This window comes from Pseudorca crassidens, chromosome 15 (assembly GCF_039906515.1).
Source record: "Pseudorca crassidens isolate mPseCra1 chromosome 15, mPseCra1.hap1, whole genome shotgun sequence".
NCBI lineage: Eukaryota > Metazoa > Chordata > Mammalia > Artiodactyla > Delphinidae > Pseudorca > Pseudorca crassidens.
In genome coordinates this window covers 60,737,962-60,764,277 of record NC_090310.1, presented here as the reverse complement: position 1 = coordinate 60,764,277, position 26,316 = coordinate 60,737,962, and the positions used below count along the sequence as shown (strand labels likewise).

The 26,316-nt window shown below is 47.7% G+C and overlaps 1 protein-coding gene across 3 annotated transcripts in view; it reads left to right on the top strand.

Annotated features, from left to right (window-relative positions):
* STK35 (serine/threonine kinase 35) overlaps positions 1–26,316 on the top strand; it is a 45,886-nt gene that overhangs the window by 7,199 nt on the left and 12,371 nt on the right. The window contains exons 3-4 of one of the 3 annotated variants that reach the window (XM_067707679.1): positions 7,392–8,141; positions 12,473–22,891. In XM_067707679.1, coding sequence (XP_067563780.1) covers positions 7,392–8,104 — 713 coding nt within the window. In that variant the 3' untranslated portion in view covers positions 8,105–8,141; positions 12,473–22,891. Of the gene's footprint in view, positions 1–7,391; positions 8,427–12,472; positions 22,892–26,316 lie in introns of those variants that run through there. The other 2 variants (XR_010935187.1, XM_067707678.1) reach the window with 2 other exon arrangements.

The following is a 26,316-nucleotide window of genomic DNA, read 5'->3' as shown; positions in this document are numbered from 1 at the left end:
GGTTCATCCTCTCATTTAATCCTCTCCACTTTAGGTTGGAGTTTTTGTAACCTGGTTTTACACACAAGAAAATCAAGATCCATTAAGTCAAGTAACTTGTCCATTCCCACAGTGGTGAAAGGTCAGGCTCTAGGTTTATATCCAGTTGTCTTTGCAATTTTTAACATGATTAACACCCAGTAGTTGTCTGCTCTGGTGTCCAGGCACCTTGCAAGAGGCTTCGTATGTCACAATTAAGCCTCCCAACAGCCCATTGAGGTAAGTGTCTCTTCCCAATTTATGGAAAATGAAATATTCATGGGGTCTTTTTTAGCAGTTTGCCCAGGGTCACATTAGCCATGAAAGTGTGGGAGTGGGTGGTTTTGACCCCAGGCCTGGCTGGCTCCTTCTCCTTTCCCCCTGGGCCTGAGAGTTCCTAACTGGCCTCTTGGCCTCTACAGGACACTGCATCTTGCCCTGGCAGCCACCCTGAGCGGGTGTGTTCTGTAGTGCACAAAGACATTTGATTAATGAAGTACTTTGAATTGAACACACCCTGTGGTGTTGACACTGGACCCAGCCTCTTTATAGTGACACAGCTCAAGGTCATTGAGGCTGGGAGGAGGGCTTGGTCTATGTGCTCATTTTGGGAGAATGTGCTGAATGGTCCTCATCTTCAGCATCTTCTCAGGACTGATCTTCTGAACCACTTCTTTAGTTAAAAGTTGTATATTAAAATTTTTATTTAATCAGCAGGGATAGCTATGGTCATAACAAATTCAAACCTCATTTCTGGATTCCTTTATAATATTTTCTTAAACATAACTTTCAAATTTTATATCTTATGTCTCACTTCACATTAAACATGCTTATGATGTGTTATGTGATCTTCTCTTTTGGCTTTTTAAGTAAATTTTGTTTAAGTAAAACATGGCCCTTTAAGCATTCAACTAAGTGGCAATGCCATTATTAACCATTAATTACTCGTGGACAGTGGTTCTAACTCCTTACTTGTACTGTGCTGTGTGGAATACCAGTTCTGTGTGTCTTTAGTGCTTGGTGTGCCCTTTTGTTGCTGGTAGTGGTAGGTTTTTGTTTTTGTTTTGCCTTTTTGGTACTCTTCTTTTAGAATAAATTCCTGGAGTGGGATTTTTATGTCGTGTTGAGCATTTTGAAGACTTGTGATAAATATTGCTGAATTGTTTATCTCAGCATGCTTATCAAAATCATAATTAATCCTCTGTGAAAAATGAATCAGTGAGTTATGTGGTTGGCCTATCAATACTGGAGACTTAAGGAACATTGAACTCCTTGGGGGCGTCCATAAGAGTACTTAAGGAGGAACTGTCACAGTGGGAAGTGGAACATCCAGGTGTTAACTTCTGCTGCAGGCAGTGAGAGGCAGCAGTAAAGCATCAGGGTTAGGAATCCAGGCTGTGGAGACTCTGGGGTCTGCCTCTGTGAGACTGTAGTGAGACCGAAGGCAAGTTATTTAATCTTTGAGCCTCAGTTTCCTCACTTGTGAAAGGGTCATGTACGTAGATGCAAGTTGGGAGTAAGAAGAGAGGATTGGCTTCTTCCTTCCTTCCATCACATGTGAAGTGACGAGTTGCTCAGTTCTGTTGATTCTAAACCTCCAAGACCTTTCTCCCATCCCCTTCCTGCCTCCTCCCTGGCCAGCCCTCACTTCTTCAGCTTTCAGGACCTCCTGATGCATCTCTTGGCCTCTAGTCTGTCTTCCACTTCTAACTCCTCTTGCCTCCAGAGGGAACCTGTTTCGTCGATTCTCAGACGTGTTCTTCCACATGTTAACATCTCTGAAATCAGAACTCAGTCAGTGGCAAACCAGAGTGTTGTCAACAGCTTGGATGTCTTACCTAAACGGTACATCTAACTTTACATTGGTGACTTATTAGTTTCAATAAGCAGCTTATCTTTCTAAAATACTTCAAGAACTTTTAGTCACTTCCCATTTCTTAGAGTTCACATTCTTGTAGTCTGCCAGATACCATTATGAGCAGACTCTAGCTTCACCTCCAGCCTCATTTCTCCCCATCTCCTACCACATCTCTTCTGTGATTACCCCAGGTTACGTGGGTCCCTCGCTGCACGCTTACACCCCCCTGTGTCGTGTGCTCACTCTCTTCACCCCAGGAAACACAGTGCATGAGCTGCTTACTCTCAGCCTGCCCTTCTCTCGTCCTAACCACCCTTCCCTACCCCTCAGGCAGAGCTGCCTCCTCTTCCTTATTCTCGTAGCTGCAGTCATTCTGCTTCCAATGGCTGGAAGCCTTCATAAGGGCAGAGGCTTTTGCTCATCGCATGTTTGGGGTCTGCCAAGCAGTGCATGCTCTAGCATAACTGTGTACTTATACTAGAGCATAGCAGATGCCAGCCATTATATAGGGGAGGGATAAACAACAAGGTTCTGCTGTACAGCACAGGGAGCTGTGTTCACTATCCTGTGGCAAACCATAATGGAAAAGAACATGTACATGTATAACTGTGTCACTTTGCTGTACAGCAGAGATCGGCACAACATTGTAAATCAACTATATTTCAATATAAAAAAAAAGTCGAATTTCTGGAGGATGCTTGGAAATAGGCTTATAAAATTCTGAGTATTTTGTATCCCTTTCCAGGAAGTGCCTGCCTTTCCACAGCTCATACTGACTTACCGTCATGCTGAGCCTCCTGACCTCAAGTTTCTGAATACAGCCCATTTTGTTGGGAGACTTCAGCCACTGCTTATGCCCATGAGTAATGAGATGCGAGGCACCTGCTTGATTTTTTTTAACTTTATTTTTTAAAATTTATTTATTTGGCAGCGCCGGGACTTAGTTGCAGCACTTGGGATCTTGATTGCCGAGTGTGGGATCTTTTAGTTACAGCATGTGGGACCTAGATCCCTGACCAGGGATCGAACCCAGGGATCACTCCTGCATTGGGAGCACCAAGTCTTAGCCACTGGACCACCAGGGAAGTCCCTTGCTTGATTTTTTTTTTTTTGTTTCCCTTTGAACTGTGGCATAGGATATGTTTTGAAATACAGAGTTTATTTTGTGGTCTTCTGGCTACTGGACTTGGGAAAGGTAATAAAACGCCCCTGAAGGTAGGCCTGCCGCTGATCAAAGTGCATTTCTTTGCCCCCTGTAACCTGGGAGTTAGCACATTCTGGTGGAGGGATGTGGCTGTGCAGGATCGCACCTTACCAACCACTCACGGCTGTGATAAATAGTTCCTGGAACCCGGTGGGCTCTCAAAGGTTGATTTGCCACAAATCCTTATCACCTTCAAATAACACTCTCTTTTCTACAGCTCTGGGCAGCTAAATTTTCAGCCCTTTTTAGTCTTACAGAACTGTCAGATTTATACCAAACAAGGGAATTATAAAACTTAAGTAAATTTTGTTTGTTTCTATCAGTTCAAAAAACTGAATTTCATGTGAGGATTCTCCTAGTGTCTGCATCTGTTTGTTCCAGTTTTACATCCCAAAACTGGGGAAGTAACCACAGGGTGGCTTCAGTGACCCACTGGGGTCGCTGTGAAACAGACCTGAGCTGAAACTCCACTGGTCACCTGACCTCTATTGGCCCCCTACCCTGACTGGACCATGGTGACGTTTTGAGTCTCCAGGAATTTGTGTCAGCTTAGAACCAGTGTTCGATAATCCCTGGAAGTTTGACCATTTTCCCTTCCCCAGTGCGCAGTCACCCTGGTAAATAATGAGACTTGGGCTTTGGCAGGTCAGAAGAGGAAAGTTACCTGGGAAATCAGGCACATGTCGAGTAGGTTAGCTTTCAGGCTGGGTCCTAAGGTACACATTCAGATGCACCTGCACAGATGTGGGGAGAGGGGTCACCTTTTACGTAGAGAGGTCACCCCAAATAAAAGTGGCCTGCTCTGGCTAGAATATGGATTTTAGCTATTACAGCCTGAGAAATGTGATATCATCATCCATTTTCATTTTCTGATCTCAGTTTCATCTTTTGCCTAACGTGTGAAAGCTGTATTCTCTGGCCTCCAGCACTGAGAGTATTGAAATCCGTGACTTGCCAGGACTTGGCTGGGGTCTGGTGGGAATGATGATGTAGGAGATGGTAAAGGATGTGATTCCCCCAAAGTACCTTATACTCTGCCGACTGTGACTTAACTCAGGAGTATGTGGTGTAAGTGTCATTCTCATTTGATGGATGAGAAGACTGAGTCTCAGAGGTTCAGGGACTTGCCCCAGGTTCTAGCTATCTTCCCATCATACTCAGTCTCGAAACCACCCAGTAAACCGGGGGCAGAATTGGGGTCTCAAGCTAGACTCCTGTCTTCTGGTCTCCTATTACTCTTCTGTTACTGTGTGCTCTTCTACTACTTGCTTCTCAACAGAAATGCACCCAGTGCGTTGAGTGCCGCATTCCCTCCTTCCATCTGGCTGTGATGAGAGGTAGCTGAGAGGCCCAGTAGACAATCTGCCTGAAGGAAAGGGCTGGAATTCTTACATGCCTCTTATGTTTTTTGTGGGCAGTTGGGATTCCTTCATGAAAACACATACTGCAGCTTCTCATGAAATAAGCCCAAGGTCCTACCCTGTGCAAAGTGCTTTTTGTCTCTGGGACAAGTAGCTACGTCCCCCACTTTCCATTCTGTCATGCTCACTGATGCTTTGTCTGCTTCCTGTCCAGTTCTGTCATCTCTACAAACAGCCCCCTTCTTTGGCGTCTCCTGACCTTAGCTCATTCCCCAGAGCAAGTCCCTCGATCCCAGGTCTCATCTACCCACTCACTCACTGACTGAGGGCACTTTTTTACCTTTTTTTTTTCTTTCCCTGGATTCTCATAACCTGGACTTATATGTAGTCTGTTTTACAGAGTTGTTGTCTTTTTATTTCAATTGCCATAGTTACCAACTTTGTGTATAAAATAATCATCATTCCCCACCCTTTATTTCCCCACCAGAAGTTTCACTGTTTTCTGATGTGGCCTTTGCAGAAGGAATTTGATGCCTTTTTAATAGTTTCCTTTCTGGCTCTACCACCCCCAAACATTTCTTGCTCTCCTTTTTATGGGTCTTTACTCGGGAGTCTAGGTTGATTGATCAGGGCTCAGATCACCACTTCATTTTGCAGTCTTTTATTTATTTATTTATTTTTAATTTATTTTTGGCTGCGTTGCGTCTTTGTTGCTGCATGCGGGCTTTCTCTAGTTGCAGTGAGCGGGGGCTACTCTTCGTTGCAGTGCATGGGCTTCTTATGGTGGTGGCTTCTCTTGTTGCGGAGCATGGGCTCTAGGCACAGCGGGCTTCAGTAGTTCCGGCTCAAGGTCTTAGTTGCTCAGCGGCCTGTGGGATCTTCCTGGACCAGGACTTGAACCCGTGTCCCCTGAATTGGCAAGCAGATTCTTAACCACTGTGCCACCAGGGAAGTCCCTGGGGTCCTTTTAGATAGAACCTCAGCCTACTGGAGCAGATGACCTAGAAAGAGGATTATGAGATGGGAAACAACTGATTTAAAAAAAAAAATCTGCCCTAAACTAGTTCTACCTGTATGACTTTTGATTGTGAGCAGTGTAAACAAATTATATAATTACAGGGGAAATGTGGTCTGTCAGATCGTGGTCAAAAACCTAAAGCTGGGCTTCCCTGGTGGCACAGTGGTTGAGAGTCCGCCTGCCGACGCAGGGGACACGGGTTCGTGCCCCGGTCCAGGAGGATCACGCGTGCCGCGGAGCGGCTGGGCCCGTGAGCCATGGCCTCTGGGCCTGTGCGTCCGGAGCCTGTGTTCCGCAACGGGAGAGGCCACAACAGTGAGAGGCCCGCGTACCACAAAAAAAACAAAACAAAACAAAACAGAAAAACCTAAAGCTTTTGCCTTGTCCGTCTAGTCATCTTCTTGGATCAACCTAGAACTTCCAGACCACTGGCTTTTTGTAGGCTATGTTCCTTGGTAATTTCGGGGCTTAGCAACATCTCATCTGGATCACCCATTCTCTTTGTAATAAAGTAAATGACTAGTGAAAGAAACCCTCTGGCAGAGGCTGTGTGAGGGGTTGCAGCCTTCATTTTTGGTAGAATGGAGACACTGTACGGGGTATCAGAGGACTTTTCCTCAGGGTCTGGCTCAGTCACGAATGATCCATGTGACCACCTGGGGCTGACCCAGCCTCATCAGCAGGATGAGACACCTGCCTACTTAGGCTCAAGCTTTTTGGGCTCTTGCAGTCACCAAATAACTTCATGCTAAGGCTTCAGTGTACCGTTAATTGCTTTATAAAGTGTATTGGGATTTGTTTGGAGATGCCAGTCAGCAGCTTTCCTGGAGTTTCTGTGGTTCAAAAGGAAAGACTTTCTGAGGAAGGCAGAGCTGGAGTTTCAAGTTTCCACATAACTTGATGACATCTTACATCCACTTCAGACTTCCTATGTACACCTCTCTGGTCCGTTTATTCCTGTGCCTCGTTATCCATCCCATCTCAGCCTAGAGTTTCCTTCTGGCTTCTCCCTGCTGATTTACTGCCTGTCTCTTAGGGGTCACTCAAGTCCTGCCCCTTCGGACTTCTTTAGATCTGGTGACTCCTACCCACCCTTCACTGTTCGTAAAACTTGACCTTGATGCAGATGCACAGCTAATGATGCTTGCTGTTTTAAACATCCGTTATCTCCTTCAAACTAAACTTCATAGAGATGGGCCTGTCACTTATCTAACTTGTGCTAGGCATGTGGTGGGCTACCAGAAAACACTGAGTTGGAGTGTGTCTGAAATAAACTTGTAGTGCCATTCTAGTTGCATCGGCAAGAATCCCTACACTAGGCAGGAAGGAAGGAAGGGAGGGAAGGTCTTTGGCTTAGCATGGAGTAACAGACATTTGACGGTCTTCTCACATATTTTCCCTCGTCTCAGCAGCAGCCCTGGGAGACGTGGGTGGTATGGTGCTGGCTGTTTGGAGACAGTATAATGAAACACAGTGGCGCTGCAGTCATGGATTTGAGTCTGTTAACTCTTAAGTCGCTGTGAGCCTCAGGTTCTTCATTTTATTAGATGGGGCTATTTCTTCCTACCTCCTAGGGTGGTAGTAAATATTAAATTGAACGTCAGGTGCCAGTGTTGGTACTCTGTGTTACACATGGCCATTTACAGGTGAAGAAGCAAAAGTGGAAACTGGGAAAGGTGAACTAAGTTGCCTCCTGGCTAATCATCAGTAAACCAGGGTTCCCTTATCTTGTTATCACTTGACTCACCCTGTATGAGTAGAGATGGGCCTTGTTGTGCAGAGTTGGCTCCGTGCCAGTTATGCTGGTCCTCTTGGATTGGAGCGATCGTCATCACTGTCACTCCTACTCTAATATGCTACAGCCCTTTAGTCTACAAGTGGTGTGACTGTGTCCATCTCACTTGGGCTCTTTCTGGTCTTCCCTTGATTTAGGAGAAAGGATCCTGGGTTATGCTGAGGAGCCCTGCTATCTCTGGTTTGTCATGGAGTTCTGTGAAGGTGGAGACCTGAATCAGTATGTCCTGTCCCGGAGGCCGGACCCAGCCACCAACAAGAGCTTCATGCTACAGCTCACGAGCGCCATTGCCTTCCTGCACAAAAACCACATCGTGCACAGGGACCTAAAGCCAGACAACATCCTCATCACAGAGCGGTCTGGCACCCCCATCCTCAAGGTGGCAGACTTTGGACTAAGCAAGGTCTGTGCTGGGCTGGCCCCCCGAGGTAAAGAGGGCAATCAAGACAACAAAAATGTGAATGTGAATAAATACTGGCTGTCCTCAGCCTGTGGCTCAGACTTCTACATGGCCCCTGAAGTCTGGGAGGGACACTACACAGCCAAGGCTGACATCTTTGCCCTGGGCATTATCATCTGGGCAATGATAGAAAGAATCACTTTCATTGACTCTGAGACCAAGAAGGAGCTCCTGGGGACCTATATCAAACAGGGGACTGAGATCGTCCCTGTTGGTGAGGCGCTGCTAGAAAACCCAAAGATGGAGTTGCACATCCCCCAGAAACGCAGGACTTCCATGTCTGAGGGGATCAAGCAGCTCTTGAAAGATATGTTAGCTGCTAACCCACAGGACCGGCCTGATGCCTTTGAACTTGAAACCAGAATGGACCAGGTCACATGTGCTGCTTAAAATTCAGGGCAAAGCATCTTGGGTGTTTTTAAACTAGGTGAGTGTACTTCTTTTTGTTCTGCATGCACACTTCCTGGACTACTGGATTCTTCAATCTGAGCCCAGGGAGATGGGGGGTATGGAGTTGGGGGCAAATGCAGTGTTGAAGAGAACTAAGTGCTGGTTACCAAAGATTCCTCCCAAGTCTCAATGAAGAAATTGAGGGGTTATTTGAGTACAAATGAGAAAGTCTAGGGAAGTTTTGAGTAGACATTGCATTTGAGCTGAGTCTCTTAAGTTTTTTAGAAATACTTTCTCATCAATAAATGCTTACTGTAGAAAATGTGCAAAAGAAGTACGGACATTTTTTTCAGCATATAAACACTGTCCCCAATTTGTATCCTTCCTACTCGCACATCCAATTCTGCATAGTTTAGATCATGCTCTTTTAGGTTTAGTTTCCTGCTCTTCCATTCAGCTCTAACCCAAGCATTTTCCATGTCATACTTTGAAAGCATGGCCTTCAGTACTTGACATTCTATTATAGGTACAGTAACGTAACCATTCTCCCACTTCAGATAGCACATGTCCATTTCTCCATTTTAGATACTATAAACAGTGTGTGAGTGACTATTCTTTTAGAGAAATCTTTGCTTATTTAACAGATTGATTGTGGGCTTTCATTTGTCAAGTACCGTGCTAGGCTCTGGGATAACAGTGGTAAGCAAAATCAGAAAACATACCCCATCCTCATGACTTCTGCGGCTTAGTCAAGGAGAGAGACATTAAATCAGTATTTATCATAGTTGCTTTGCAACGAACGTAAGGAAATTGACCTTTCAGGGAATAGTGCCCAGAAGCAAGAGTAGGGAATTGGAAGCTGAGGGGAGCATCCCAGGTAAAAGGCCTAGCCTCTGCAAGGGACCTGAAGCCAGCGGGAGCCTAGCATATTGGAGAGCCTCCAGCAGTTTGGAGTAGTGAAGGATGTAGTAGACAGGTGGTAGTTGGGGAGGACAGTGGCCTGCTGGAGCGTGGATAGAGCTGAGGTGGATAATCCAAAAGTGTGTACCAGGAACAGCACTGGTAGTTCAGTTGGACCAGAGTCTGAGATGTGAGCAAGGGAAATAAGACTAGAAATAAGGTGAAACATGGGACCCTGGAATTTGACCTTGACTTAGTAGGCATTTGGGAGCCATATGCAAAGCAGAGCAGAGCAATGTAGCATTAAGAGCTTCAGCATATGTAAGCTGATTTGAACCGGAGATTGGGAGACCAGTTGGACCAATTATTTGATTCACGCTAGTAAGGGATGTTGTTGAACCTAAATGTAGTAGCACTGAGGATAGAGGAGTGCTTGGATCTTTGGGGCAGAATTGGCAAGGCAACTGGCCAATATTGAAGTAGAAGGAAGTAATAGATGTTGGGAGATTAATGTCAGTAGATATACATGCTGGCTAGCGTATTGGTCAGGTTTGATTCATTTTCCTTAAAGGGAATGGAAAAGAAAAGAACATTGAATACTTACCATGAATGCTAGGTATTTTCACATGTACCATTTTGTTTCACCTTTGCAACCCTGCAAGGGTTAAGTCATTTACCCACGATCCTACTAATTTAAGGGCAGGTATATCTTAACTCATGTTCCTTCTCCCCCCCAGCCCCTTTTTTCTTAGTATCAAGATGGCAAACTGGAAATAAGCTAGACTTAGATTTTGCTGAAGGCTTGAGAGGAGGTGATAGGGGGTGGAAGCAGATCCCAGTGGTCATGAGGAAGGAGCCTCAGCACCTGGGGCACAGAGCCCTCCATTACCTAGGTGGGTTCTTAGTCCCTTCTTTCCCTTCATCACCCTCACATTTCTGGTTGGTATTGGTTAATGCTGATTTGAACCTGGTTATGCTTCAGTATTCAGTGAACTTACTTCTCAAATGAGTCACTCCAGGTTTAATTCTTCCATTCCACAAACATGATCTTCCAGGTGCCAGGCCAGTTTGTCCTACTGCCCAGTGAGTAAGAGAACAGCGTTCTTAAAGCTAGGTTTGGGGTAGTACCATGTTCGAGCCTAAAAAGCGTTGGCTAGACAGTATTTTAATTGTATTTCATGCTGTCACTTTCCATTTCCATCTCATCTTTTCTACTTTAAAAAAACCTCTTAGAATTCAAGTTTGCCCTGGGGTAGAAAGAAGGTTGTCATTGGAAGAGGGATCTGAATTTGGGTTAGGATTATGGGGTTGTCATAACTAATTGAAATCATGGCTCCCACTTGGACATCCACACTTGGGATTTGTGCTTTGTTGCAGGGCAAAGTTAAAGTTAAAGCTTAATAGCAGTGATTGCTTCAGGTAGGAGAAATAGGTGACCTTGGGATGAGAAAAGATCAGAAACATAGTTACGGCCAAGTGTCCCAGACTCTGACAACTATTGAGGACAGTGCTTGGTCAGTTGGTACCTATGCTGCCCTGTCCTAGCTGGGCACTTAGAACTGTGGGCCGGGTCCAGGGCCCTGGTCTTTGTGACCAGGAGCTGAGCCTTGTAGTGCCAGAGGTTCAAATCAGTTGTGGTATAAATGAGTATTTGGCTGGTTAGAGAATCAGAGGCTTGAGCTGGGAGGAACTATTGAGTCTAAACTCCCCTCTCTCCCAATCAAGCTTTATAGATGGAGAAGCTAATTCCATATATTCATTCAACACATTTATTGAGAAACTATTTGCCAGGGACTATTTCAGGCACAGAAGATACATTAGTGAGCAAAACCAACAAAAATTCTTACAGTTGTAGAGCTTACATCTACTGGGGAGACAGACATAACTTAGCTGTGGGTTAGTGGAGGGATATAGACCAGGATAAGGGAGATCAGAATGCAGGGAGGTGAGGGATGGAGGTATACTTCCAAGTGGAAGAGATCAGGGATGGTCTTAAGACAGTGACCTTTGAGCAAAGGTTAGAAGGAGTAGAGGGAGTGAACCATGAGGATTTCTGGAGGAAAAACATCCCAGACAGAGGCAATAGCCATTATAATAGCTTGAAGGCTAGATAGAGTGAGCAGGGAGGAGAGTATAGGAAAAGAAGCTAGAGAGGTAATTAGGAGTCAACTAGAATAGCCCTTGTAGGCCACTGTGAGGATTTTGGCTTTTAATCTTCTGGTCATTGGTGTGTTTTCAGCTGTATGATGTTTGATCTTTTGAAAGGATCACTGTACCTGCTGTGCTAAAAGTAAACTGAAGGGAGCAAGTGAGGGGACAAGATGGGAGGCTACTATGATAACCCAGGTGAGAGATAATGGTGGCTTTGAACAGTGGAACAGGGGAGGTAATGATTGGATTTTGGGTGAATTTTGAAGTCAACCAACACGGTTTCATGCTAGATTGAACATAAGATGTGAGAGAGAGGAATTAAGGATGACTACAAGTTCTTGGCCTTGGAAGCCATTGGAAGGATAGAGAGGATCAAATGAGATGGGGAAGAACAGATTTGACTGGAGAAAGTTAGGTCTTGGTCATCTGAAAGTTTGGAATGCCTGTTTAGAATCCAAGTACAGAAGTTGAGGGACTTCCCTGGTGGTCCAGTGGTTAGGACTCCACACTTCCACTGCAGGGTGCATTGGTTCCATCCCTGGTCAGGGAACTAAGATCCTGCATACCCATGCAGCTCGGCAGAAAAAGAAAAATAATCACTGGTGACCAAGTACAGAGGTCGAGTAGGCTGTTGTATGAGTCTAGAATTCAGAGGAGAGAATGGTCTAGAGGTACAAATTTTGAGATGACCAAGGTTCTAAAGTGGGCATAGAGAAGATTTCAAAGCAAAACAGCTTGGAGAGAAGGAAAGGAAGCCAGAGGTATAGGAGACCTGGGCATGGTGTCCTGGAAGCCAGGTGGAGAAAAGACCTCAGGAGGAGGAAGGAATCAGCCGTGGCGTGTTCTATAGGTAGGCTGAGTGAGATGAGATGAGACTGGCCACTGACCATTGGATTTAGCGATTGGGAAGTCATTAGTGTTCGTGAGCAATTTTGGTGGCTCATAATGAGGAGAACCCTAACTAGAGTGGGTTTCAGAGAGAATGAAGGGGTGGAATTGGAGACCGTGAGAGAGTAGGCCAACGATTCTCAAAGCTTTTGGTCTGAAGGCCCCATTGCACTCCTGAAATTGAGGATTCCAGAGTTTTTGTTTTGGGTTATATCTACGGGTATTGGTATTAGAAATTAAAACTGAGAAATGTTTTAAACATTCCTTTCAAATGAATAGTAATTCAGTTACATATTAACATACATAATTTATGAAAAATGACTTTTCAAAAACGTATTTAGTGAGTAGAGTGGCATTGTTTTATATTTTTGCAAATCTTAACAACTGCCTTGATAGTCAGCTGGATTCTTATTTGCTTTTGCTTTGTAGACTGGTGCTATGTCACTCATCATGTAACTTCTGGAAAACTTCACAGTACACTTGTGAGAGAATGAAAGTGGAAAAGGCAAATAACTATGAAAAGTTTTGGCTTCGTGTACTGCTGAGCTACAAACCACATTTTGATGCCTCTTCCTGAGGAATTTTACTGTGAAGGGGAGCTGAGAAGTAGGGAGAGACCTAGAAAAAAGGGACTTATTCAAGGTCCCAAATGAAGGGGCAGAACTTGTGTGTCCTGATTCCTGGCCAGCTTTCCTATGAAACTTTTTGTCGTGGGTCAGACTCTAGCTGCATAAAGGAAACCCAGTCGTTCCCAGTAACAGCGTGGTGAAGGAATGGTGAAGGAACGCCTCAGCAATCTAGGATTGTAGATTTCAGAGTAATGTTTAAATTGGGGCTAAATGGTTTCAGTTTTTTGCAACCATGAATGGAATTGCACTTTGGGTTGGAAACATGGGATTCCTCTGAAAGGAGTGTTGCCTCGTGGACTGTCCAGAATCGAGTCCCACTTCTGTGCTTTACTGGTTCTGTGACCTCAGGCAAGTTATTTTACCTCTCTGGGTTTCATCATCCATAAAGTGGAGTAGATCATACTTATCTGATTGAGGTTGTTGGGGGAGTTGCAAGAGGCTGTGTAAGTGCCCCGTAGAAACAGTCTAAGTGAGATGCTGGACGGCACAGTCTTAGATGCACGCTTGGGCTTGAGGTGGAAGCACTGTCTTCCGTTCCTCTGAAGATGGTGGTCTTTAGTTGCCTTGTTTCTGAGGATTGCCAAATAGCTTTCTTCTTTGAAACAAAGCTATAGTCAAGGCAACTCTGTCCAATTGCTTGTTCCAGAAAAATGTCTCTGTTTTTAAAGGTTACTCAGTGAGGGGTCCTAGCTCTCTCTTACTTGTCACTTTTTGAAGATGTTTAATAATCCCTAATGGTTCCTACCATCCATCCAAAAGCCTTACCCAAAGCAGGAAGCCAGCCAGACTGATGTTCCAGGTACCACTGCCCACATGTTACCGGGGAGGTTGCTGTGGGATAAGGGACTCTGCATTCATGGCCAAGTTTGCTGTCTAATACACAAACCTCAGTTACCTAGGGCCTTTTGAAGCCAGGGCCTTGAATGATGTTTATTTGGAGTGGGCAGCTCAGGTCTGCTGAAGGAAATCAGATGTTGTTGTGACCTAAGGGGTCACAGAGAATGTTCTTTGTACCATATGCGATCTTGGTAGCTGCCCAACATCAGAAAGAAATCGGGCCTAATTTCTTGTTGAAGTAATAAATGATATATTATTCCCTGGCCTAGGGTCCAAAGATGTGGCTCTGGGCTAACATGTTGGGTATCCAGTTGGCCCCTTGACCTGGGCTTCAGATTTTGTTTCTGTTTTATGAGATCTGAGGTTTTTTAACGTGAGGATTCCTAAACCCCTAGTCGAACCCCTTTGCTGGAGATTCAAAAGCTTTTTCAGCTCATCTCACGGGCAGCAAGCAGCACATATGCTTACACTGAAGCTGTAGAAACCAATTCAGGTCATTCGCTTCCTTTCGGCTGGAATTATACCCAAATTGTGTCACATTATAGGTATCGAGTTAATCAAAAGTAAGACTAAAAACTTAAAAATGGGGGGGAAATGTTTAGTTAATGTGGTTTGTTTTAAACAACAGAGTCTTCAAAACAGAATCTGGGGTAGGGGGGCGGGTGATGGTAAATTTTTAAAAGATTTTAAGTGCGAAATTGGGAACCCAAGACTAGAGAGGTCTCCAGGCCCCATCTCTGAGTGTGACTTCCTGACCCAGCCATCGGAACTAACCCAGGAACACATAAGACAGGCCTTTCTCTCACAGGACTGCCCTCCCTGTGGGAAGGGGCAGGATGAGACCATGGGTGAGACCTAGCTTCTGAGAATGTAAGACCCCCACTTGGAGCCTCACCTCCTGAGTCTAGAAGGCTAAGGCTTTGATGGAGGGCAACAGTGCCAGAGATGATGATAATTAATGGACATCCCTGGGCTGGGTGCTTTATGACCATTATTTCATTTACTGCTTTTCAAGTAAGTTCCTGAAGCTCTCAGAGCTAGTTAAGGGTCAAAGCCTAGATTTCAACCCAGGCCCAAGTCCATGGCTGTAACCAGTATGGTGTATTGCCTCATGGAATTGCCTGTAAATCTCAAATGTTTTCAAAATTCAACAAACAGTTGAGCCTCACGTATATTGCGCGGCACTAGATGGGGCCGGAAATGCATTCTGAGTTGAGTAAGGTGGGCCGGAGGAGCCTGGCACTTAGTTGGTTTCCAGTTGGGAGGTTGTTTCTTCTACTCTGAGAAGGTTCAGAGTGTGCTGGCAAACACCTAGGTAGCCCAAAGGACAGCGATGGAGGAAGACTTCCCGGAGAGGGTGTGACTGCCGAAGAGACCCAAGTCAGAAGTCTGATTCTCACAGCCCAGAGGCTCATCCCTCTTAGTGTCTGGTGGAGCCTTGAACTGCCCAAAGGGAGGATGGGAGGAGCAGAAGAGGGAAGTGCCAGCCTCACCTTGAAGTGGATGATTAGGTCCTTGGAAAGAACGGAAGTTTTAGTTAGATTTGGGGGCGGGGGTGTTGGTATTCAGCCAGTGACTGTTAATTCTTAGATCCAAGCAGAACTAGAACTGCTGAGCATCTTTTGAGTCCCTGTCTATAACTGGAGGCCCCAGCCTTGCTTCTACCCTGTCTCACTAGACTTCACGGGGCTGTGTGAGAGCAGAGGGTTGTGGGTTTGCTGCTCTTTTCCCTGGGAATGTAAAGCTCAGCGTTCACTGAAGACCTGGCAGTTCTAGGAACCATTGGTGTGCAGGCCATCCCTTGGTTCTGGGTCTGTCTACTGGTGTTTCTTGGGAGATCCCCCAGGTGGGGAAGGCTGGTATTTGTAAGGCCAGGTAGCTCCCTGGGCGCCAGCTTTTGCCCCCGCTGTTGCCCTCTCTGTCTGTCACTCCTGCTGTCTCAACACAAGGAAACTGAGCTGTCTGTTATGTAATGGGGCTGGTTGCCCACAAGGATAATCTGTCCCTTGAAGCTCTGCAGGACATCAAAGCATTCATGAGGGGACAGGCCTGCCCCAGGGCTGTTGTTGCTCACATTCTCCTCCTCCCTGGCATCCTTGGCTCCTGTCAGCCTAGGCAGCATCCCTTTGGGCAAATCAGAATAGCGCCTGTAATCCTCCAGCTGTGAGCAAAGCTGCCTGACGGTTGGGGTCTTTCCAACTCCCATTTTCTCTTACGCTAGGGACACAGATACTCCCTCCAACAATAACAGCTCTGGTTCTAAAAACCTGTTTTGAGGGGCCCTCTGACTTGTGCAGGGCAGAGGCCCTGCCCTTTTATCTCCAGCCCTGAATTAAGTACTTTTACATAGAGTATCTTATTATCACATCATCTGCGTAAGTGTTCTGTTATCTGCCATCATTGTGCAGATGAGGAAGCTGAGAATCATTTTGACACAGTTTTCAGAGGCAGGATTTGAAACCTGATAGCTGACTGGAAATTCCACTGTTCTATCCTGCCTCCTACAGCTTCTTTGAAAGCAGCTTTTGATGGGTTTATAGGTGGGTTCCCCCTCCTATTATCTCCACACGAGAGGCCCCCAGGTATTAGTGTCGGTGCTGCCCGTGGGCATCTTTCAGAGTCTGACAGTCTCGGCACAGCACACCGCAGCAGGGCCACCTTCTGCTCCTTCAGGTGAGATCACCTGTGTGTTGATTCCTCTTGTGTCACACTGATACAGCCTCAAACATGGGCAGGCGAGGCAAGGCTGGGATGGTGAGGCACCCACATAACCAAGGGCCGGGTGACAGTGGCAGAAGCCACACAAGCAGGCAGAGGTTAAAATTCCCAAAAGGTTGGAAAGCGGGAGACCCAAAGTGCATCCCCTTTGGGGGCAGCAGGAAAGCACTGGCACCGAGGGGGTGCTGACAGGACAGTCTATGTACCAGGACAAGGAAGGGCTCTGATGTGACCCAAAGGCACCCTGTTGTCTCTGTTCCCCGGGACCTGGCAGAAGCCCGTTCTGAGTGAGCTTAGCCTGGACACTTAAGGTTGATGAGGATCCAAAGCAAAATGGCAGGGTTGCTGGGTTTCTCCCTGACCCATCTTCCAGCTCATTTATTGACTCTTGGCCAAAGCCGAGGGCTTTCATGATTCGTCCCTGTTGTTGATGTGGCTGCCTGCAGCCCTGCGTTGAAAGATTCTGAAGCCAAGTCAGATTTGGTGAGCAGGAGCCCTCGTATGACAGGCGCTTGCCCAGCGGTGGTCTTGGTAGTGTAGACCCCAGTGCTGTCCTCTAGGAGCTCACAGGTTAGCTGTGGACCTAAGACAACATTTAGTTGTAGAAATACAGGAAGCCTGGAGAGAGTGGAGGGAAAGCTTCCTGGAGAAGGTGGTGCCTTGGGCTGGTTCTTGAAGATAGGTTTAGGGGCACCTTGTAAGCCAGGTGGTGAGTGAGGAGGTCACATCTCAGGGATTGTGTGAAACTCGCCCTGGCACACTGAGGCTTTGCTGGGTACAGGACTCAGCTGGTAAGGGGAGAGGGGACTGTCGTTGTAGTGAAGTCCCGTCGGAGGGGCATTCAAGATGAGGACCTGGAGAGAATGCCCAGGGTTCTGTCTTGATAAACTAGGGCAGCAACATATAAGCTCCCAGCCGCTCTTTTCATTTCTACTAGTGAGTCTTCTGTGATTTTACAGAATCAAAGGAAATGGAGACCTCCTCCAGCATTTCTAGGATTCAGAGGCATGCAGGCCTTAAAACTGCCGGCAAAGTTTAAAATAAATCAATACCGTAAAATACTGCAGTGAATTTCCCAACTTTAAAGGAATTACGCTTTCAGTTACAGGTGCCAGGGGAAAGCTGTAACTCAGCCTGCATTGTACACAGGTCAGAATTCTGTATTTTGTTTCTTTGTAAAAGGAAGTGATGTCTAGGGACTCAGGAGGAGTGGATTAGAGCCACCCAGGCACACCTTAGGGCATAATGAAGAAGATGAAAATGCTTCTATTTTCCCAGGCTGCATAAAGGAGCCAGAAGTGGGGCCTGGGCAGGTAATCTTATGAATGGTAGGTAACCTTGGCTTTTTATAATTCCAAGGCCTGGCACTGGAGCAGTAGTGGAAGGCAGGTGGGCTCTGGTACATCATGTTGGATTTTGGTATTGACCCTCTGTTCCAGTGGGAAAGACACAGATGATGTGAGCCAATTGACTCATTCCGTGTTTACTTCCATCCTTTTGTAAAAAGGAAGCCCTTAAATGTCATGTACAGCACCCTTTTGTTTTTTTCCTGCTTTTTTCGTACATGTCTAAGGCATGTCCTCCCAGAGAGTTCCAGTCTAGGGCAAAGCTAAGGCATGGACTGAAAAAAGGGTAGTGCTGTCAGATCTTGGCAGAATACATGGGCCTTTCCAGCCCAGCCCAGCCTTGTACCAGACATAAGGAGAGCTGGAAGTGACAACTAAAGACTCATTTGTTGTTAGTAACCAGATTGCAGGCTTGGATGTGATGAATGTTTGGAAGGAGCCCTTGGTTTCATGGGACAGCGGAAATGAGTGTGAATGTACCACACCCGAGACCAAAGAACAGGGTGACTTTCACCTTCCAAAAAAAAATTGCTTGGGAGTTTAGGCCAGTTGCCTAAACTGAAATCCAGATGGCACCACTGAGGAGATCCAGAGAGCCTCCTCCCTCCCCGACCCTGAGCATCTCGGGGCATGGGCACCAACCAGGTGTAGCATGGAGAGCCTTTGGGAGCACATCACTCCAGCCCAGTGTTTTGGAAGTCCTATAGCAGGGGGACACCTGTCCCCAGAAGTCCAGTTTCCCACCTACTCTTAGAATTTCGTTGAGATGGTCATACGATAGTGATGACATAGGCAGACCCAGATGTGCATCTTCAGAATCCACAGACTCATGTTACACACCCTGGGTAAAGTTTAGAAAGACTGCTTCCATTTTATCAGTGGAAGGAACTGAGGGTGTCAGGAGTAAGAAGTTTTCTACTTAACAGATCCAGAGTCTATCCTGTGACCTTGAAGACATCAACATGCTATTGCCACATTCCTCCCTGCTCCCCCTCACCAGCTCGCACCCCCCCCCAGCACACACACGGTGACCACGACAAACTTCAGCACTGTTGGTTCTCAAAGTATGGTCCCCAGACTGGCAGCATCTCCAGGAAACTTCTTAAAAATAACGTATTTCTGGGCTTCCCTGGTGGCTCAGTCGTTGAGAGTCCTCCTGCCAATGCAGGGGACACGGGTTCATGACCCGGTCCGGGAAGATCCCACATGCCACGGAGAGGCTGGGCCCGTGAGCCATGGCCGCTGAGCCTGCGCATCCGGAGCCCGTGCTCCGCAACGGAAGAGGCCACAACAGTGAGAGGCCCGCGTACCGCAAAAAAAAAAAAAAAAAAAAAAAAAAAAAAACATATTTCTGACGCCACCTCAGACCTACAGAGCTGGAAGCTGGGGGTGAGTGTTTCAACAGGAACCTCCAGGTGATGCTGATGGCACGCTCAGGTTTGAAAACTGCCCTGGCAGAAGAGGGTAAAGACACCATCTGCCTAGCATCCTACAGTTCTACCCTTAGAAAGCTTGCATCGAGGCCTGAGAACTAGGAGGGCCTGCCAGCTTCTAATTGGGGCTCTATCTTCTGTACTTACGTAGCACGGGGCTTTGGACAGGTCACGCCCTGTAGGTTGTCGTTTCCTCATCCAGAAAACCAGAGTATAAAAGGTGGTCCTCTTTCCCCTCGTCCCTCAGCCCCGGTGCGTTCAAGTTCCACAGTGGGTGTGGTTCTAGGACGGGGACTCCTCTAATTCTTGCTTAGCTTCTGCCTTGTGCATTTGTCTTGAGGATGAGGCCCTGTGGCCATCTGCTCCTGGGGGGAGGAGGAGGAGGAAAACAATTGAACTTCTCCTTGGGCTTCCCAGGCCCTGGGGAAGTGGGCTTCTAAGCCATGATAACAGTGAGCGTGTAGGGGTGCCCTCCGGAGAGTCATTCAGAGACATAACAGATCCCTGCGAGGCCGCTGTGATAGGACAGGAGGTCACTGTTAGAGGAAGGGGAAGTTGAGGGGCAGCAGGCATAGGAAAGGGGGAAGCAGTGGGGTTGGAGTTGGGCTTACGTCTCTGAGTGGAGTGTTAGACGTGGCTTTGAACCAGACTGGGAAACTTCACTTATTCTTTCCAGGCATGTATTAAGTACCTACTGTGTGCCTGGTGTGGGCCATGGAGATAAATATTGCTCCCAGCCTCAGTCCATCTAAACCTTAGGCATCTCTCTGAGTCTTGGAGTCCTCGTTTATAAAGTGAGGTTGCCAGCACTTAACCCATGGGCTTTTTGTGAGTAAATGAAAAATTCATGTAAAACTAGCCTAGGGGTGCTGGGTATGCAGTAGGTACTCCACAGCTGTTGAGTCCTGCCGTTCTTTCATACCAGTTGTTGGCCATACTGGTAACAGAGCTAGAAGTTGTATCTCAGAATATATGCAGGTTCTTGGCTCCCCCTCACCCCCCCCCCAAAAAAAACACTGAACGTAAAGCGCCTTCATGGGCACGGAGTGACCTCCATAGACCCAGGGTTGCCTTCACAGCCTTTATTTGATGGCTGAGTCTTGCTGTGTTTTGTTCTAACCCCCTTTGTAATCAGCTTCTCATTAGTTGACTGATGTATCTTACTCTTCTGAGTCTGTATTTGCATATTCATTCTGCTGTAATTATGTCTCAAGGACATAGCATTTTGTTTTTGTATTTACTTTTGCTTTTTAGAGCTGAAAACCTGTGCTGTCACATGGGCAGGCTGGTGGTTCTGCCAAAGAGCAGCTTTCTAGCGCTGGCATCTCACTGGTTTTGTTTTTTTTTAATAGTTATATAACATTAGAACCATGATTGCTGGCTATAAAATTGATTTTGAGAGCCACTTTAATTTGTAAATTGGGAAATACTTTCTATTTGGGGTTAAGGAAAGGAGTACAGGGGACGGAGGTAGAGGGAGAAGGTCTCTACCAGGAGCAGAGGGGTGGCCCTTCCCTTAAGGTCAATCCTTCAGCTGTCCTGCCGTGCCTTGGTTTGAATTCTGTATAGGCCTTGGGGTGGAGGATGGCCCCACCTGCCTTCCACCAGATCTCCTTTCAGGAACCCAGGAGAGTCCTTTTCTGCCCTTGTTTAGCAAATGCTTAAGGAGAGCTTTTGCGGAGAGCTTTTGCAGCTTGCTGGGGATCTTGCATGCACTTGTTTCTGTGTAGGATCAAGCCTGCTACAGCCTGGAGCCTTTATCATCTGTAAGGCATGGTGGGGAGGTGCCAGGGAGCACTTTCTCTTACCTAAACTTACTGAGCCCGGGCTGTTTGCCAGGTTCATACTCTTCCCGTTTACTGTCTCGTTGAATGCTCACGTGCATCCTAGGTACGGTGTCCGCCCTGCTCCCACTCCAGAGAGTGATTTGCCCCACTGGCCACGTGGCTAGCGCGTGCCAGCTCCAGGCTAAAGCTCGGGTGTCCGTGCTCTTTTCCATCGAGCTTCCAAAGATGTTGCAGCACGGTACTGTCTCAGTGCTCCCAGGAGCTCAGAGGACCGAGTACTGGCTTTTTGTTGAAGAAGTAAGTAACAGCAACCTGTAGGACGTGTGACTTAAGATGGCCCTTTGAAGAATGGAGAGCAGACAAGGGTCTTCTAAGCAGGAGACACAATGTGAGCAAAAGCAGAACACTGAGAATTTGTGGAAAGAGCAGATCTTTGGTTTGGTTCACGCAGAGGCTTAAGTTGGAGAGTGAAGTAGCGCCAAGTTGCCAAGAGCCTTGACTGTCAGCCTAAGAAAGGTGAACTTCATCCTACAGAAAAGGTGGCGGTGATGTACAAGGCTGGAGTTTTGGCAGATAAGTTGGTCACAATGAGGGGAGAGCTGTAAGCCCCCTAGGGGAGGGAGATAAGATGCTGCACCTGACAGTGCCGGTCTCCAGAAGGTGCAAGACTGCACTGGCACCTGCCCGAGCACAGGAGGGGAGAAAGGGCCACCACTGACCAGGGCGATTACAGACCCTGTGCTTCCATTTTTGCTTTTGAATCTGATATGCTGATTAACCTAGGTTTGAATCACCTCTCTGCCTCTTATCAGCAGGGTGCCTTGGGCAAGTCATCTAACTTTTCTGGGCCCCCATTTCCTAATCCATTAAATGATGCTCCTTTAACAGTGATGCTCACTGTATGCTGTTGTAAGGACAAAATGCACAAGAAACAAAGTACCCAGTGCAACTCCTAACACACAGCGGGAGTTCAGTAAAATGGTGGCTGCCTCTGTGTAGCTCCCTTGTTCTATTTTTGCCGGATCTCATAGGTTAATCATTCGTTTCTGCTTCACTTCTCACTAACAATTTGCAGTGCCCTTCTTTTCCCTAAGAGAGCGCCAAACCCCTTAGCAAGTGCCCCCAGTGAGTTCCCCTCAGCACACTGGGCTTTGGACTGCTTGCTGTAACCAGAGTCCATATGGTCTCCTTCGGCCCCAACCACTCTGGGCATGACCTTGTTTGAGCCACGCCGTTCATAACCACAAATTGTCCTGTCCCCATATAGAGGAGCCACCTCTCCCCTTTAGCTCTGACAACTCCTTAGACATCTTCCTCCTGGCTAAGGGCCCAAGAGGGGAGGAGATCTCTCCCAGCAGCCCAGCCTCCCCCTAAGCCCTTTCTCTGCTAATCACAGCAGCCGCAGCTGAACCCCAGTCTCTTTGGGGGCCAGCTGAGGCTGTTGGCAGCCTTCATTTCATCCCCACACTTAATAAGTTGAGGAAGAGAATTAGGGTATCCCCGCAGCTGACTGCCAATTACCAGGGCTGTTTCTGGAGACAAAAAGTTCCCCCTTAGTTTGTCTTGAGTGAGTTCCACCCATACCTGTTTACCAACTGAGTTGGTTAAGGGACACACCAACCCCCAGGCCCTGACAGCCTGGTGACTTCCCAAGGCCAAAAAGACTGGGTTTAATTGGATCTGCATCCTCAGACGTAGATGGTGACTCAGCGTGCAGATCCCCAGAGACCTCCAAATCTCAGAATCTTAGGTCTTGCCCAGTGATTCTTCTTTTTGTGCATTTGGCAGACTTAAATACTAGCATTTTGGGCAGCACACTTCAGGGATTCGGAAGGTTTAAAACAATATCAAGCAAGTCAGCAATGGTGACACCACGACCACGGCTAAAATACGACCGAGTCTCCTTATCTAGGAGCTTCGCAGTGACTGCTTGCTGAAGTTTGCATAGAACCAGTCGCTGGCCTGACTGAACCTGGGACGTTCTAGAGATAAAGCTGCCATGTGTTTGCATCCACATGCCATCCTGGCTTTAAGCTCTGTCCACTCCCTGTCTCCCAGTGAGCCATGCCCTGCCGTATCCTGGGCCTGCCGCTTGCAGCCATGAGAGCCTGTGTCCTCGTTGTGCTGCGTGGGCTGCAGGTTGGGCTCAGCTGACACACATAGAGCCCACCTCCTCTTGGTGACATTCGTCCACTTTAAGGGAGACTCAGGTTCTGCTTGAAAGCCTGTAGAAGAGGGACCTCACCATCCTGCTGTTCTGTTTGGAAGGGCCCTGGTGCAGGAGCTGGAGTCGCCCTCCCACCCTAACCCCCCATCACAGCGCCCAGGCCTCTTTTGCCTGGGAAGCCCGCATAGCACTCCTGTGCTGCCTTCTGGTTAGGGTGTTTCCTCAATCGAGAAGGAGCCTACAAAGCTCGTCTTGATTCTCAGTACTCCTTGGGTCCTGAGAATCTGAATGTTGAGGATATTCCTCCAGAAAAACTCACGTGACTTACACACACTGAGATGCTTCCTGTGCCTTCAAGGGGATTTCTGTGTGTGCATCCTTGGAGTTAGAAGGACCCTGGGTAAGGACCCCTGGTCCCAAGCCCCTCAGCACATGAAGAAACCAGGTCCCCAGAGAAGAGTGGGGAGAGCTCGATGAGACTGGAAGCCGGCTTTCCCACCCGTACTCTCAACACTGGGCGGGTCAGTGTCTCTTTTTAACAACAACAACAAAATATATATATATATATATATATATATATATATTTATTTATTTTTATGTATGTATGTATGGCTGCATTGGGTCTTCGTTGCTGCGCACAGGCTTTCTCTAGTTGTGGTGAGCGGGCACTACTCTTCATTGTGGTACACAGGCTTCTCATTGCAGTGGCTTCTCTTGTTGAGGAGCACAGGCTCTAGGCGCATGGGCTTCAGTAGTTGCGGCGCGCAGGGTTAGTTGCTCCACGGCACGTGGGATCTTCCCGGACCAGGGCTCGAACCCGTGTCCCCTGCATTGGCAGGCAGATTCTTAACCACTGCACCACCAGGGAAGTCCCAGTGTGTCTTAAGAGGCTGCCATGCGGGGGTACACTCCTCTGGTTGTGTCTGTGCTGTCACAGCCTGCATGACAGTGTGCCTTTCAGAGAACTCACTGGGCACTTGCTCTGGACGAGTATAAGTAGGTGAGGAGGATGTGAAAGATGGGAGGGGTGGCCTCTCAGGCAAAGGACAAGTCCTCTGGCTGCACAAGGGCAGGTGCTTAGTTCCTCATGGGGCTGCCCTGTCCTACTGCCTGTTTCCATAGTCCATGTCCTTCCATTGTGGAGAATGGGAGACCGCCAGGTATGAACTCCACCACCTCTTGAGCCCCTTGTCAGCTAAGGAGAGTTGTTGGACATTTCTGCCATTTTGCAGATGGCTGGGCGTGGAAGGAGGCCACAGTGGTTCTTTAACATCTGAGAAGTCCAAAGAGTTGAGGCCAAACCCAAGTCTTCCAGTCCTTCTCATTAACCTCTTACTGTGGCTGACTTAGACTGGGGACATTCTCTGAAGCCAGGCCGGCTCCAGCTAGCTGCAGCTGGATTTCAAGCTCCCTCTCCAGATGAAACAGTCTGTTTGCAGACTGCGGGCTGTGTCCTTCCCCTGTGAGGGCCAGCCTCCTGTGGGGAAGTGGGTACAGGGGGAGTCACGGAGGAGCCTCCTGGTTCTGTCACTGATAGGCTGTGTTGTGTCAGGAAAACCCTTCCTCCCCGTGTGCCCATTTCGCCCACTGGGCTCTGAGGGTAGGGTGGGGACACAGTGGAGCGCGGGAGAAAAATAGTGCCAGTGGGGGCTGGAGAGGCGGCCAACCTCCTGGGGTGGGGTGGCATCCCTCTGTGCACCTGGCTTGTTGGGATGTTTGGTAGGAACTCAACCAAAGGCAGGGGTTTTATAGCCATATTTTTATGTTAAACTCCTGTCTTGCTGAATGAATGATTCCGTGAAGTTTGTGAATTAACTTTTTTTTTTTTTTTTTTTTTGCGATACGTGGGCCTCTCACTGTTGTGGCCTCTCCCGTTGCGGAGCACAGGCTCCGGACACGCAGGCTCAGCGGCCATGGCTCACGGGCCCAGCCGCTCCGCGGCATGTGGGATCTTCCCAGACCGGGGCACAAACCCGCGTCCCCTGCATCGGCAGGCGGACTCTCAACCACTGCACCACCAGGGAAGCCTGTGAATTAACTTTTTATTGCCATATGCTAACTCCCAATTCCTATCAGTCACCCACTATTCGAGCTCCTTCTGTGCTTGGCAACCTGAGAGTCTTCAGAGGAGCAGAGGGTTGTCCCTGTCCCCCAGGAAGCTTGTAGTTAGGGGGTGGTGAGAGGACGCGCAGCATGGTTAGTGGGGGGTCTGTGGTCTTCCTGTTCCTACTCACCAGAGAACAGAGAAGAGTCCCTACCGAGGCTGGGCCCCTGGGAATGCTTCCTGGAGGAGGCAAGCACCATCCGAGCTGACGGCAAGGGGAAGGGGCGTGCAACCAGACTCGCAGTTCCTGAGGCCCGAAGCAGGAAGGACACTGTCTCCTCCAGGGAAGACTAACATGAGGCCAATTTATCTTGTCTGGAATTTTTGCCTGAGCGAATGACTTGTGAGGTTTTTGGTTTTGGGGATGTGATTTAAGGCTGCCATCGCAGCTTGATTAAGTACCTCCTGCGTATCTCACTGACACCGTTACAAAGACTGTCACTGAGCTTCACACGCTGCAAGGTAGACATTTCCACATTGTAGGTTAAGAAAACAGACTTGATAAAGATGAGAGCTAGTAATTGGCTGAGCTGGGGTTTAAACCTTAGATCTTCCTATTCCAAAGCCCAAGCCCTTGACAGAGCACCAGACTACCTGTGCTCTTTGAATGGTACTCCCACCACACTGGGGACCTGCTCCTGCACTTCTGCCTTGTTTTGGTCCCCTGGTCAGGACTCAGAGACCGCAAACACAGCACCACGGCCTTCCAGGTTGTTGTCCCTATCTGCTGTGAAGCTCCTGCTGGGTAAGCTTCGGTGCTTTCTGACCTCCCATCCCTTACCCTAACGCCATTCCCCTTCTGTAAACCTGGAGACTGAAGGCACCATTATCCCATTTATAATGTCTACTTCATTTTCTTTTACCCTGATGACAGGACCTCGTATGCTGTGCCATGAGCCACCCACAGCACAGTCGTCCCTGGCTTTGCCCTGCTGTGAGCACCACTGTTGCTCAGCTGAGCCTTAGAGCAATGATGCACCAAGCTTGGCTCCCTGGCCTCAGTCCCTCTGACAGATTAGGGCAGACAGTAGTGCCAGAGCCGCTGATTCCCCCAGAGTGGTATGTTGGTATCTGAGTATGAAAAGCCAGCTGTCTGGTGTATGAAACAAATGAAAAATGACTCATTTTGAAGCTAATCTTGCTTAGAAGGAGAGGCCTGCCCCCTGTGACCCTGAGATTACCTTGCCTCTGGGCTTCTGCAGCATGATATGCTGAAAATAAATAACCTGAGCCTCAGTTTGCTCATCTGTAA